Source organism: Eufriesea mexicana, unplaced genomic scaffold (assembly GCF_001483705.2).
Source record: "Eufriesea mexicana isolate 0111107269 unplaced genomic scaffold, ASM148370v2 scaffold7917, whole genome shotgun sequence".
Lineage (NCBI taxonomy): Eukaryota > Metazoa > Arthropoda > Insecta > Hymenoptera > Apidae > Eufriesea > Eufriesea mexicana.
Window position 1 is genome coordinate 105489 of NW_016915711.1, and position 13212 is coordinate 118700.

General features: G+C 36.2%; 2 protein-coding genes across 2 annotated transcripts; both read left to right on the top strand.

The window, feature by feature from the left end:
* Positions 1-412: 412 nt before the first annotated feature.
* On the top strand, positions 413-5252 carry LOC108552744 (protein yellow). The gene has a single exon (XM_017907399.1). The coding sequence runs from the start codon at positions 923-925 to the stop codon at positions 2216-2218; it is 1296 nt and encodes a 431-aa protein (XP_017762888.1). The 5' UTR covers positions 413-922; the 3' UTR covers positions 2219-5252.
* Positions 5253-8886: 3634 nt separating this feature from the next.
* Positions 8887-12870, top strand: not (ubiquitin carboxyl-terminal hydrolase nonstop). The gene is made up of 6 exons (XM_017907382.1): positions 8887-9689; positions 10883-11015; positions 11109-11324; positions 11412-11826; positions 11904-12470; positions 12546-12870. Exons 1-6 carry the CDS (start codon positions 9570-9572, stop codon positions 12601-12603), a joined length of 1509 nt encoding a protein of 502 aa, XP_017762871.1. The 5' UTR covers positions 8887-9569; the 3' UTR covers positions 12604-12870.
* The last annotated feature ends 342 nt before the right edge of the window (positions 12871-13212 follow it).

Genomic DNA, 13212 nt, shown 5'->3' on the forward strand with positions numbered 1-13212 from the left:
TCTCTAAGAAGGAATTTATGATTCTTCGGTTTGATCGTGAAATTGCATTTTTCATTCGCGTCTTTAAATATTCATAGATCGATTAAGACAAGAAATCTATAATTGAGAAAAAAGAACGATATTGCAATCTCATTTTAGATCTTGGAACTGGAAAGATACCAAGCAAAAGTGATAATTGTGTAATTCGTTATGCGTGTTTTGGAGTAAATCAGCGTGAAAACGAGATTACGTGTATGCACTTCGTTATGAAACTAATCGCTTCGATAAAAAAACGAATTCAAAGTAGGATGCAAGAACCGCTCGCAATGACGAATACTGATTCAAAGAGGAATGTTAATTTGCATTTCCACGATGCATCATCGGCACGATTAAGTAGCTAAGCTACGTTTCACGTGGAGATTACGGGGGGATACCTTGCTGGGTGTTCCTGTTGCACACACATACCCACATGCATCTCTATTCACGTACAATTACACGTGTGATGTGTGCACGTGCACAAATGATCGTAGTGTGTAAATACACGGCGTCGGGTGGGGAGACGACGCTTCTCTAAGCGACGCTCCGCGTCTTCGTCAGTCAAACCGCGATCGTCTCCGCGTGATGGGCTGCCACTGAGACCATTTGCAGAACACAGCGACTACGTAATGGTTGGTGGTCAGTGTTGAACAGTCAATTGACAAAAGCGGGCCAACCAACACAGTTGGTACGCACGAAATATTCGTTACACCGGTTCGCCGACGAGAATAGACACTCTTCCGGATCCCTGGCGACACTTGCCGGGCCACGAACACTCCTGTTCCGGGTATCAGTTTTCAACTGGATTGTCAACGGGTCTTCGCCTCTTCCTGCCACGTGATTAGACTAAGAAAAGTGAGATAGATTGTGATAGAAGAACGTAAAGTGACCAAATAAAGTGTAGAAAATGAAGACTCTTGCATTCTTGCTAATCCTCATCACCGTGACAAGGTGTCACGATCCGTTCCAAGTGATTTTTCAGTGGAACACGATCGACGTGATGTGGCCAACAGAAGAAGAACAACAGTTTGCGATTACTCATGGCGATTACATTCCAGCTAATAATTTCATAGCCGGCATCAAGTTTTGGAAAGGTAAAATGTACCTGACAGTACCACGATGGAAGGAAGGAGTACCCGTGACTCTGGGAGTAACTTCAGCAACCCCGATGAATCAGATCACTGCTCCTAAGCTGGAGGCTTTCCCCAGCTGGGAGATGCAGAAAGTTGGTGACTGCAGTGCCTTCCAGATGGTCCAGAGTATGGAGATCGACCCCATAGGACGTATGTGGATACTCGACTCTGGAAGAATGTCACCTTTGTCTGTGGAGGTAAAAACCACTTGTCCACCAAGGCTGGTGATTCTAGATCTCGAAAAGAACGGTGAGGTTCTGCGAACTTACGAGTTCCCCACAGACGTGGCTCGTCATGGTACCGCTCACCTAAATGACATTGTCCTGGATCATGAAGATGGTGGTATGGCATATATTACAGACAGTGGCCGTGAGGATCCAGGTATAATCGTTTATTCCTTGAGAAACAATACTTCATGGAAAATTAGACACGACTCTATGAAAATTAAACCCGAAGCTGTTAAATTTATGATCTCTAAGAGCCATATCAATATGCCTATACCTGTCGATGGAATCGCTCTATCTCCAGCAAATAGTAAAGAAAGACAAGTATATTACTCACCATTGTCTTCGTTCCATCTGTACTCTATGTCAACGTGGGTACTGAAGAATAACATAGAAAATGTGGATGGCTACGTTAAAGAATTAGGAAGGAAAAATTCTCAAACTGATGGAATGGTTATGTCAGCAAAGGGGATACTGTACTTTGGTCTATTGGCCGATGATGCCGTGGCTATGTGGGATACCAAAATGTCTACCTCGTTCACCACCGGACAAAGAGTGATTTCCAGAGATCATGAAAGGATGCAGTGGCCGGATACATTTGCGTTCGATGAGGATGGTAACTTTTACTGTGTCACCAATTCCCTGCAAAATGTATTGAATAACAAAGTCAACATCAGTATACCGAATTATCGAGTAGTCAGAACAAGAATTGGAGTCAAGAACTATCAGTATTTGGAGAACGGAACTGCGCCAGAGCAGCCGGAGATACCCACTTCAGCTGCAAATAAGATTAACCTCGCCATGGTTACCGGATTAACTATTCTGTTGGCTTTCGTCATACAGTAACGTCTTTCTCCCTCTCTTGTTCCCTCGTTCTCTTGTCTTCAAATATGCTCGGGTATACCAAAGACATTCGTTTTATCCTTTCAGTTAGATAACATACAGACGACCCGTCCAGTGTTTTTGGTGGCCTTGAATGTTTAAAGTTCTGACCTTAGACGGTTTGCAGTCACGGCAAAAAGGCAGGGACCTAAAATTGCTTGGCCATTCGGGGTCACTGAGTACTATACCTCTTTATATTTTCTGCTTTTCTAGCGTTTTCATATTTTAATTTATTTCCATAGGTACCTATTTTTAAAGCATATCTGTTACAAATGTTAGCTGGAAGAATCATTGTTCCAGAAGATTGCTGAATCTCTATAAATGTAACTTCCATGGTGGAGAAAGTGGCCTTGAATGATCAAATGATTTTGGATAAAACAAAGGTTTTGATCCACTTTATAATCATGTATAATTTGTGAAGAAACTTGTAGATCGGCGTTGTTGAAGCAAAGCTGATGAATCCTACCAACCAAGGAATAATTGGATTATGCGATCACATTAAATCCGACAAGTAACAATTTAAAGTGAAACAGTAGATTTCTCGAGTTTCAAGACTGCCGAGAAACGCATCTACTCGATGTCATCTTGATTGCAATTGCTATCTTCGAGATTATCATCGAAGAGAAACGAGAACGAGATTGATCTCCGGCAAATTATCGATAGAGCTACCGATAAGCGTTTCTGCATAGTGGTCTTTATAGCGATAAACAATAACGTATCTATTTTTCTTTCCAACCTCAACAACGGCTTAATATTTCTGATTTTTAACTAAAATTTTAAAACGAAGCTATCAATAATAAAAACAATGTTTTACGGTAACAATGTACCTTCTACAAGAAGAAATCATACTTCGAAGCAACAGAACTTTCACTCCGAGCATTAAACATTAATAATTTTATCGGTGTTCATTTTCTGTACGTGTTATCCTGCTGTTTAATCAGGACACTTAATTGAATTGCAGAACGTTAACTCAGATCGCAGTAGCTGAGCAAAAGAAAATTACATTTTTATACGGCGCAAAACTTTCTCCGCGACACCATCGCATGAGCACTTAATTAACCTCGAATTAACATCGTCAATGAGGACTATTAAATCTGTCGGTCAAATTGAGATACTTTCAGTCCGATTACATGTCTTGAAAGGGAAATTGGAAGAAGTCAACCACGTTGTGCTTCTAAGTGTCGCGTGGAGGGTTGAAAGGAAGATGAATCATTTGTCACGACCGCCATGAAAGCCATTATCGATGATAGGTATTATCGATGAAAGTATCGGCCATCGAGGACTTGTCCCTTAAAAGAGAAAAAAATATCAACGAGCATGAGTTTAATGGGATCATAGTTCGGTGAGATAAAAACAACTCGGGAACTAACAATAGAGTTATGATAATGAATGGCATTGGTCATTTCGATTCGAGAAATTCATCCTCTGTAACGCGATATCGATAACATTCCATTCCTTGATTTTGTGTTTTAAGTCCTAAAATAATTGTGATCTTCCATACGGCACGTGCTACTTATTGTTTCTGTTTTTTAAATAAATTCGCGTTGAAATAAGTCAGGAAAAAGGCAACACAATAGCCTACACTGTTTAAATTTATTCGAGGCATCGAAATGTATATAATCCCATCATTAAAAAGGGCATTCGATGATATAAAAGCTAAATATTCAATCAAGTATTTGTCGAGTCTCTAATTACTTTAATCAGTGTGTGAACATAAATTACCAGCTTATTGTTTTATCGTGTCATGCATTAGCTTCTTTTTAGACACGGAACATACATATGTGGGTCACAGAGGATTCATTTCCAGAGAAGCGGTCATTTATTATCAGTCCAATACCGTATTAGCTTACGATGTCGACATGACGGTAATTGCTAATTATCTTTGTTATTTATGACATAATCGCTCTATTTGCAACTAAATTGTGCACGATGGGTCTTACGCGAATTTGTACAGATGCAAAGGAGCTACCTAATTTTGTCCCTTATTTTCTCGTTATTAACTGACTAGGGAAAAGGGAGAAAGACAAAGTTTGATGAATTTATAGTACCTTAGCCTTGTCGCCTTACGAATCAAACTGTGAATACGTATACTATACTATATGTATGTATGTATGTATGTATGTATAATTAATGTATACACTACGCATGTAACATGTAACGAGTAGCTTTAATACATATGGCCTTATTTGAGACGATGAATTGAAACTGTATACCGCGTTCCGTTGGAAAACGTGGCGTTATGAGTCATTTGTCTGTAACTGCTGGTGAACGCAACTTTCCGCCATTTCACGGCATTTATTGCTTGCAATTATTACTCCCTTTCACGATGCATCGGTCCTAACATCTTGTTAGAAATTTACATTGATTCTTCTTTTGCATAAAAGCATCTTTATCGTGCGAACGTTTCTATCATAAATTAGTAAATTAGACGAATAAAATATCGAGTCGTGTATGTCTACTACTGACCTGAAATTTAGGACTATCTTCACTGATACCGCATATTCAATACATAGGAACACAGTATGGAAAACGTATGCTGATAGTCTCCTAGAGCTTCGATAAAGCCTGAAAAATTATACAAAGTTTATTAAATTTTTAATTTAGTCGCTAACAGGAGGATAGTCTGAAACTTGTATTCAGTAGCACAGAACTATCACGTTCAGAGGCAGACTATTAAACAGATACAATGCCAGTGTGAAATGAATGTTTCATACGGCATAGAACGTGCCTAGAATTCGCGTTTTCAAGCGTATTTGCTAATTGAAGGAAAAGTACATACAACTTATCGAGAAGTTCCATCAGCGTCAAGTCCGACACGGTCGCTCGAAAAAAAGGAAACTCAGAGACGTTCGACGAAGAAGAGTCGCGGCAATCTCGCTTTCAGCCTCTCTTCCCACAATTGTCTTTTCTTTCAGCACACAGCGTCCCAGTTTTGCTGCGAAGTGAGCCGCACGCACATTATTACGCGTCACAAACGGAGCCGGGACCTAGCCCTGAACCACGAGTCAACGAACGCCCAGGGAGAGGCTCGGAAGATTACAAAACTGCGTCGAGAAAACTCACTGCACCTGAGATTAATTGCTCCAATCTGCGAATCATCGGTGAGCACCTGGTGCTTTCGGTTCTTTAACTTGAATCATACCTATTTTTCAGTTTGCTCAGTCCAGGATGAAGATCAAGAAGGAATATGAAAGATAAAGTTTCGGAAACCTTTAGCTTGCTGTTGATATCTTCGTGTCCTTTTGAGACGCTGTGCTGTTTGAAACATAAAGATATAAAGATTAAAACTTCTGTGATTATTTAAAAAATTGCTATACGATATTGCTATAAGCATTTGTGCTTTCTATACGTTTGTGAAAGAGAGGTTGATGGCAGTACAGGTGAAAAATATTTCAGTGAATCCATAAAATGAGTCATAAATTAAATATAGAAATGCAAATGACTAAGCTTCAAAACGAATGTCAACGATCAATTGCATTTATAACAAATGATATCATCGCACGATAAAGAAAAGTATCAAATGTCTTTCGAGACAGAGAGATTTTTTACAGATGGAATTCAGTGTTATACAGGACGGTTTCTATTCGCTCGTCGGATGATTAAGCGCTAACCGAAAAGTCCAGGAAGACCGGTCGACAAAAATTTGGCTAAAATTAAACACGTTACAGCATAATACTAACTAACTGTATTTAAGTGCCGATTATACATCGGCACATGTCGCGAATTGTATTAATTTAACCATCGAATTGGATGAAACAAATTTGAATGATGGACGAATATTAAGAACGTAAGATTGTATATTTAACGAACGATCAAGGAATGCAAATAAGCATTGACTCCGTTTGTTTGAAAAGCTTTGCTTGTAAAACATGTTCCACAGAGCTATACACTTAACAGCATGCTGTTCTTAGACAATTAATCAGTATTCGAGATAGAATAATATCATGAAATATCAAATTCTATAAACAGTTATAAAGTTACAATGGTTGATCAGTCTTCCGGAATTCTAGTCAAGAGCAGCCTTCGTGGCGCTTTTTGACAACGGAAACGGGTGTTGACAGTACACGGCAAAGTGTTCTATCGTACAGTAGATTTGTAAGTATGCTTTCTATTACGAGAGAGGCTGGTTGAGGTTTCGTTTGGTTTCGTCGAGGGTCTCGCTCAGTTGAACCTGATTACAGCTGACTTTCAGGTTGGAACGCTTTACATGTAATTGTAGTATCGTTTCCTGTTTATTCCATTCGCTTAAACCTACAAAGAAAAGTTACACGTTAGATAATGATTGATACGTTAACAATTCTGTTATGATAATGTTCGATCAGTAGATTTTCGAGAAACGAAACGAAATCGAACAGAAGTACGTTAATTATGTTATTTCGACGTCGTTCTACATATTAATAAATCTATACACTAAGAAGATTAATATATATTTTCTATAGTAGTAAACTACGCGGGGTGTTCTTTAATTAATGACACCAATAGTAATTCTGCGTGAAAAATAGAATGAATATGAAAACAAATTTTTTTGTACTAGTCTTTCTTTTTGTGAAAATTAATTCTCAAAATTCGTCATATATATGATAACTTATAGCAGTGAAAGTTATTTTTGCAAATAGAAACGTATGATCAGTCCCAATATAAATTATCTTGATACTTTATGAGAGATTTATACGAAAAAATTTAATTTTTCACGTAGAATTGATCATTGCTTGTGGAACACCCTGTACAATGCATAGTGTAGAGGTACATAAATTCAAGTGAAAGATGTATCATCGCTCGTACCGATAATGATTTATTACTTTGTGTATTAGAGTGTAATGTCGCTATTATATAGTGTTTATGTAAATTATGTCTTATTAATAAAGAGATAGATGTTAACAGTCCTTGAATTCTTTCTTCGATTATCACTTTAAGTAACTCTTAATTGTAAGTTACATAATTACATCATATATGATGCATGCTTCGATAAATATCTTACTTTATTTTTGCTAGTTTCTTTTTGTAATGGCATTCATAAGACCAATTTTATTTTTTATCAAATCTTGTATACATCAATATCTCGAATAATTCGAAAAATTAAAAATTCTGAAAAAAGAAACTTGATGTTAAAAATAAAATTATGGTTGAAAATGAGATGAAAACAAAATTGTTCGCATACACATGATGTTATAATCTAAACTATGGTAAGATTACTATAGTAATATAATTGAAAATAGAAATTATATTCTATAAACTCTATTCAAATTTTAGTTCTACTTTTCCGACCGAACGCTGAATATTTTCTAAGTTCCTTGGTAGATGACGCTGAGCTTAACGCTGTTTTATCTGGCTTGGTACAATCGATAATAGTAGGTTCAATTTGTAAAACAGAAATACATAACAGAAAGTTTTTAAAAGTTTATGAAACATTATCAAAATAATATCAAGTAGAAAACAATTCTTTTTTATCTGCTGTTTAATTACGTATCTTCTTTTGAAAAATCGTAACATATCAATTTAGTAATATATTATTCGAAATCTTACAAATATACGCTATATAGAACCTCGTAGATAAAAAACGATATCTTATAATTAAAAATAAAATATAAATTTAATGAAAAAATAACTATACGAGTATACATCATTGATCTTCTTTGAGGTTAGAAGATTACAGTCTGTTCAAAATCTAATCTGATTGATATACTATCATTGATAGACAATGAAGCTATAGAATAGCATTAAATCTGAATGGGTCACGCAACGAAGGAATTATCAGTTAGCGGTCTTGCTTTTGCAAGCTACCGGGAATACGATTCCAAAGGGATGTATGAATACCGTGCGCAGCTGTTACTTTAGGGTGAGAGGGGTTAGGAAAGCGGGAACTTCAGGGACGTGTACAGTTTCCTGCAGTTCCAATTGAAGTAAAAAATTTCCAAAATAGCTTTTTACCTTTAATTTAGATAAACGAATGTTAAAGCAAAATAAATATGTAAAATTTGTAATTGTTGACATTACTTTATAAACAAAAATAATATTTTTTACAAGCAATAAAACTTGAAAAAATTTTCATTATCGTGAGCGATGAAATATTAAATTCTATGCGATTGTAATTGATAAATCATAAGTTATTTGACTATATTATTATAGATAACAAAATAATTTGTATACAATAATAACTACATAATACATTATTTACTTACTTGAATTTTATCTATTTTATTTCTAAGCAATACCGTAAATCCGCTTTCTACTTTCTGAACAATGTAATCAAAATGACAGTTTAAAATAACGAATGGTTTTAACCGCGAAATTTAAACAGACAAACGACGCAACCAATCACAAGTTAATACGCAAAAGTAGAAAACACATTATTGGCAGAAATCTGTTATTTCGATATTAGATTAAATCTGTTTTCAAGAATCAAAATCACGTACGATTCGTCAATCATAAAATGCATTATAGGTTAATGAATATTGAAATCTCGTTAGACATTGTCAATATTTTTCCAATTGAATGTTTATGAAGTATGAATAATGCATTCCCTTTTCCATAATTTTACATTTAAAAATAAAAAATAGAACAAAAATTAAAGAACCTTTAGTTCCCTTAAGATAGTCGTCCCTGAGAATGTTCTACAATTAGTAGTGGGGGCAAAGAGGGGCTGGCTTGTACCGGCGGCGCCTGCAGTGACCGGCTGGTGTCTGTGAGCACCCGGGTGTCAAAAACGTGGGTACGGAAACTCGTAAGATTCGAAGTGATACTATTCATGGAAAAGCTTAACGTATTTGAGCATTGGTGGTTTGCACGTTTCTCGTTATTATAAAGAAGTATCATATCTATTTGGTCGGTCGATCTCACGCGTTTCTAGCTTGATCTGTCTGCTTCTCCTCTTCCCCTCAACCGTCTGCCTCTAACCAACGGGGGACAGATCGGTGTAGTGTGACAGCGATCGACTGGCTACGACACTGCACAGACAACCCTTGCGCTCTTTTTTTCCAAGGCTCACGCGGTTTTCCATGTCAACGACACGCGCGCTCCTGCCAAGGCCAGCGTGCTACGCCCCGCACAGAGTAGCCTCCGTCGTCTTCGTCGTCGTCGTTGCTGCTGCTGCTGCTGCTGCTGCTGCTGCTGCCGCCGTCAAGCAGCCGCTCCACGTAGTCGTGCTTGTTGTTGACGACCTATTGTTTGCATTGCGTCGGTGGTTATATCTCTGTTCGTCGTGGTCATCGTCTCGGTGGTTAGTTTCGAAAAAGGCCGGCGAGCATCAAAGTTTCTGCACGGCTATTACCAGGGTGAAGAGAAGGAAACACGGCAGCGTCGCTCACGCCAGCCTGAGATGAGCGACCATGGCTGCATACACTTGAATAATTTCAAAGCAGCCAAGGGTATCCAGCCGTACAAAGTGATACACTCCTATTTTGTGACCAGCACGTCGACCGAGGCACGCGTAAGAAAGGTGCGACTATCTTTTTCTTACGTGATCCGTGGTCAAGGTTCTATCTTCGTCTCGCTCTATCTTTCGTTTTCACCTCTACTTTCTATATTGTGTTGTGTTTCTTCTGTTTCTCATTTTCTATCACATAATCATACTCTACGTATTATATTTATTTGGTATATAATAAAATAAATGATTTAGAAAAATGAGAAATTACAAAGAACATTCACAATCTCATAAATTGCGAGATTATTCTCTTTCTTTGTCGTTTGTGGTGCCATTCGCGTTCTTAAGTCACGGGCTATGCAAATTCTAGACAGAATGACAACTCAATTTGCAAATGCGTACATATTGTTTATCACTCTTTAAAAGTAGTGACATGCTTCTTTTCTACGCATTCATGCATTTAGGACATTTACAGGGGTAAAATATCTGCCAAAAAATTTAGTCTTCTATACGTTATTTATTTGTAAAATTATTCTGTCTTTCATTTTGAATATGACGTTTAGTTTCAACGATCGGTTTCCATCTGTGTGATTTGAAAACATTAAAAAATTAGGTACGCATTTTATTGACTTATAAAATGCTTAATAATAATTTCCTCTGTATTTCTTTCTTATTCTTTCCTCTTTTTCATCTTTTCTCTTTTCTTGGAATAACCTTTTATTATTATTATTATAAAATGTTTCCGTTATTAAGATTTGAAACAGGTTAATTTGAAAATAATCTTTTTAAAATATTTTTTGAATTAATAATACTTAAAACAAACTAATTGAAATTAATCCTCTAAATGGTTATAATAATTAAAATATAAACGAAATTGACGATGTAATTTGTTTGAATTTCTATTGTTACTTTCATGGACGATTTATCTGTGAAGATGGATTTAAAAATGGCCGCCGTATCAATTACTCTACCGGTATAAAGTTCTAGCAGATTTGTTACTCACGTAAAGTAACGGTATTATAGATTTATGATTCTACTGATACCGTTGGACCAATAAATATATTTGCATTGGCCTGTAATCCAATGTAATTATAATGATGTTTTATTAAATAAATTATTCCATCTTACTTTTTGTATGAAATAAATATATATAATAATATTTCTTTTCTAGAACTACTTTTATCCAATCTATATATACACACTTTAGTTTTATACATTTTTTACTTTATGTATATGATATAATAAATAAATAATTTCTATATTTTTAGGCTGTTAGTTGTTTATGTCATACATGTAAGACCTATAAAGACCGCCTACATTCTTGTCTTCATTGTATATTTTTTGGCTGCTATGTAAAAGGTCACATACAAGAACATGCAAAGACAAAAAAGCATTTTTTAGGTAATTGAACATAAGTTACATAATATATTTTGTATATAAAGTAGATTAAGCTATTTTAATATATTTTGACAATATATGTATTTTATATTATAGCTGTTGATCTCTGTTATGGAAATATTTTGTGCTTCCAATGTGGGGATTACGTATACGATAGAGAGTTATTAGGAGTTGCTAAATCACAGTGGAGTGAATCTGCAAAATCATTAAGCTTTGGAGAATTTTATCGAGCATGGGAACCAACACAGATAGAGGCAGAATTATTAAGAAAACATCCACGCAGAAGACGTGTGGTCGAAAATTCTACTATAGGTAGAATATAAAAATATGTACATGAAATATGATTTGTAGTTATGAATAAAAATTTGAAGTATATTAATTGATATTTTATGTTTCTAGGTCTAAGAGGGCTTATAAATCTCGGAAGTACATGTTTCATGAACTGTATCGTGCAAGCACTTATACATACACCACTGTTAAGAGATTATTTTCTTGCTGACCGTCATCACTGCCCGCAGCCGACACGTTGCCTGGTCTGTGAAGTGTCCCATCTTTTTCAGGAATTTTACTCTGGTAGCAAAGCACCACTGACGCTTCACAAACTTCTCCATTTGATCTGGACACATGCTAGACATTTAGCAGGTTATGAACAGCAGGATGCTCATGAATTCTTTATAGCTACACTCGATGTTCTGCATAGGCATTGTGAAGCAGCACCAATCTTAGTGAAAGATAATCCACATCACTGTAACTGTATCATTGATCAAATATTTACTGGTGGATTACAAAGTGATGTGGTTTGTCAGGCATGCAAGTACGATCGAAATACATAATACGATTTAACATATGTTGTATTATAAGAAAGACTGTATTGATGTAATAATTTTTTAGCGGAGTGTCTACTACGATAGATCCATTCTGGGATATATCTTTGGATTTGGGTCCAGCCGCTAGTGCATCGGGTTCGGATAGTTCTGGTCCTCCTACCTCGTTATTAGATTGTTTGGAAAGGTTCACACGTGCAGAACATTTGGGATCTAGCGCAAAAATAAAATGTAGTAATTGTCAAACGTATCAAGAGAGCACGAAGCAATTGACGATGAAGCAACTCCCTATCGTGGCCAGCTTTCACTTAAAACGATTCGAACACTCTAGTATTCAGGATAAGAAGATATCTACGTTCATCTCGTTCCCAGAACAATTAGATATGACACCATTTATGTCACATAGACGAAACGGTAATAATAACAGTGCAATGATAGATGGACTGCCAAAGAATGGAGAAGACATGGCATTTAGCGACAATAGATATTCTCTATTTGCGGTAATAAATCATGAAGGATCTTTGGAGACTGGACATTACACTGCTTTCATACGGCAGCAGAGAGATCAATGGTTTAAATGTGACGATCATTTGATCACGAGAGCAAGATTAAAAGACGTCTTGACTAGCGAAGGGTGAGTTCATGGCATTGTGATCAATGCCATCAGTATCATTACCAAGGATCCAGTGAAACAACCTTTCCTTTTCAGGTATCTCCTTTTTTATCATAAACAAATTTTGGAGTATGGTCGAAACACCAAGGTGTAAAACTTTAGATTGTGTAATTAATTTATTTATCACGATGAATCATGGGCGATAGATTTAAGTTTTCTTTAGCATGTTAAAAAAAGAGAACTTTATAAACAGCTAATTCCTTTCTGGAAATTATTTCATATGTTCTCTTCGACTTACGCGAATTTGCTTGTTGGTCGGACGTGCATAATCTATGCGACAGGAAATAGAAATAAAGAAATGGAGGCCTCAAAAAATGGAATTTCAAACTTTCGTTTGAAATGATATCTTTAAATGTGAATATGGACGAAGATTTAAAAAAAATTAGAAAAAAGAATTTAATGAATGACTCAACTATTATGCTTTGATATTGTGCGATTAAAAAACAAGAAAAAACTAGAAACTAATCATTAAATCGTTAAAAAAAAATAGTCAAGATCGATCGGATGTCGCTTTGTTAGCATAGGTATTTCTTACGATGTTAAACAAAACTTTTAATCGTCAACTTTCAAAACGTGAGAATGTAAAAGAATCGTGTTCGTTTTGTTATATTTTATCATTTTCTTTCACCGTTGTGTTAATTGCGTTCGACGAATCTAGGCTGGCGCACACGGCGATCGATTTCCCTATTCGTGTCCTAAAGTA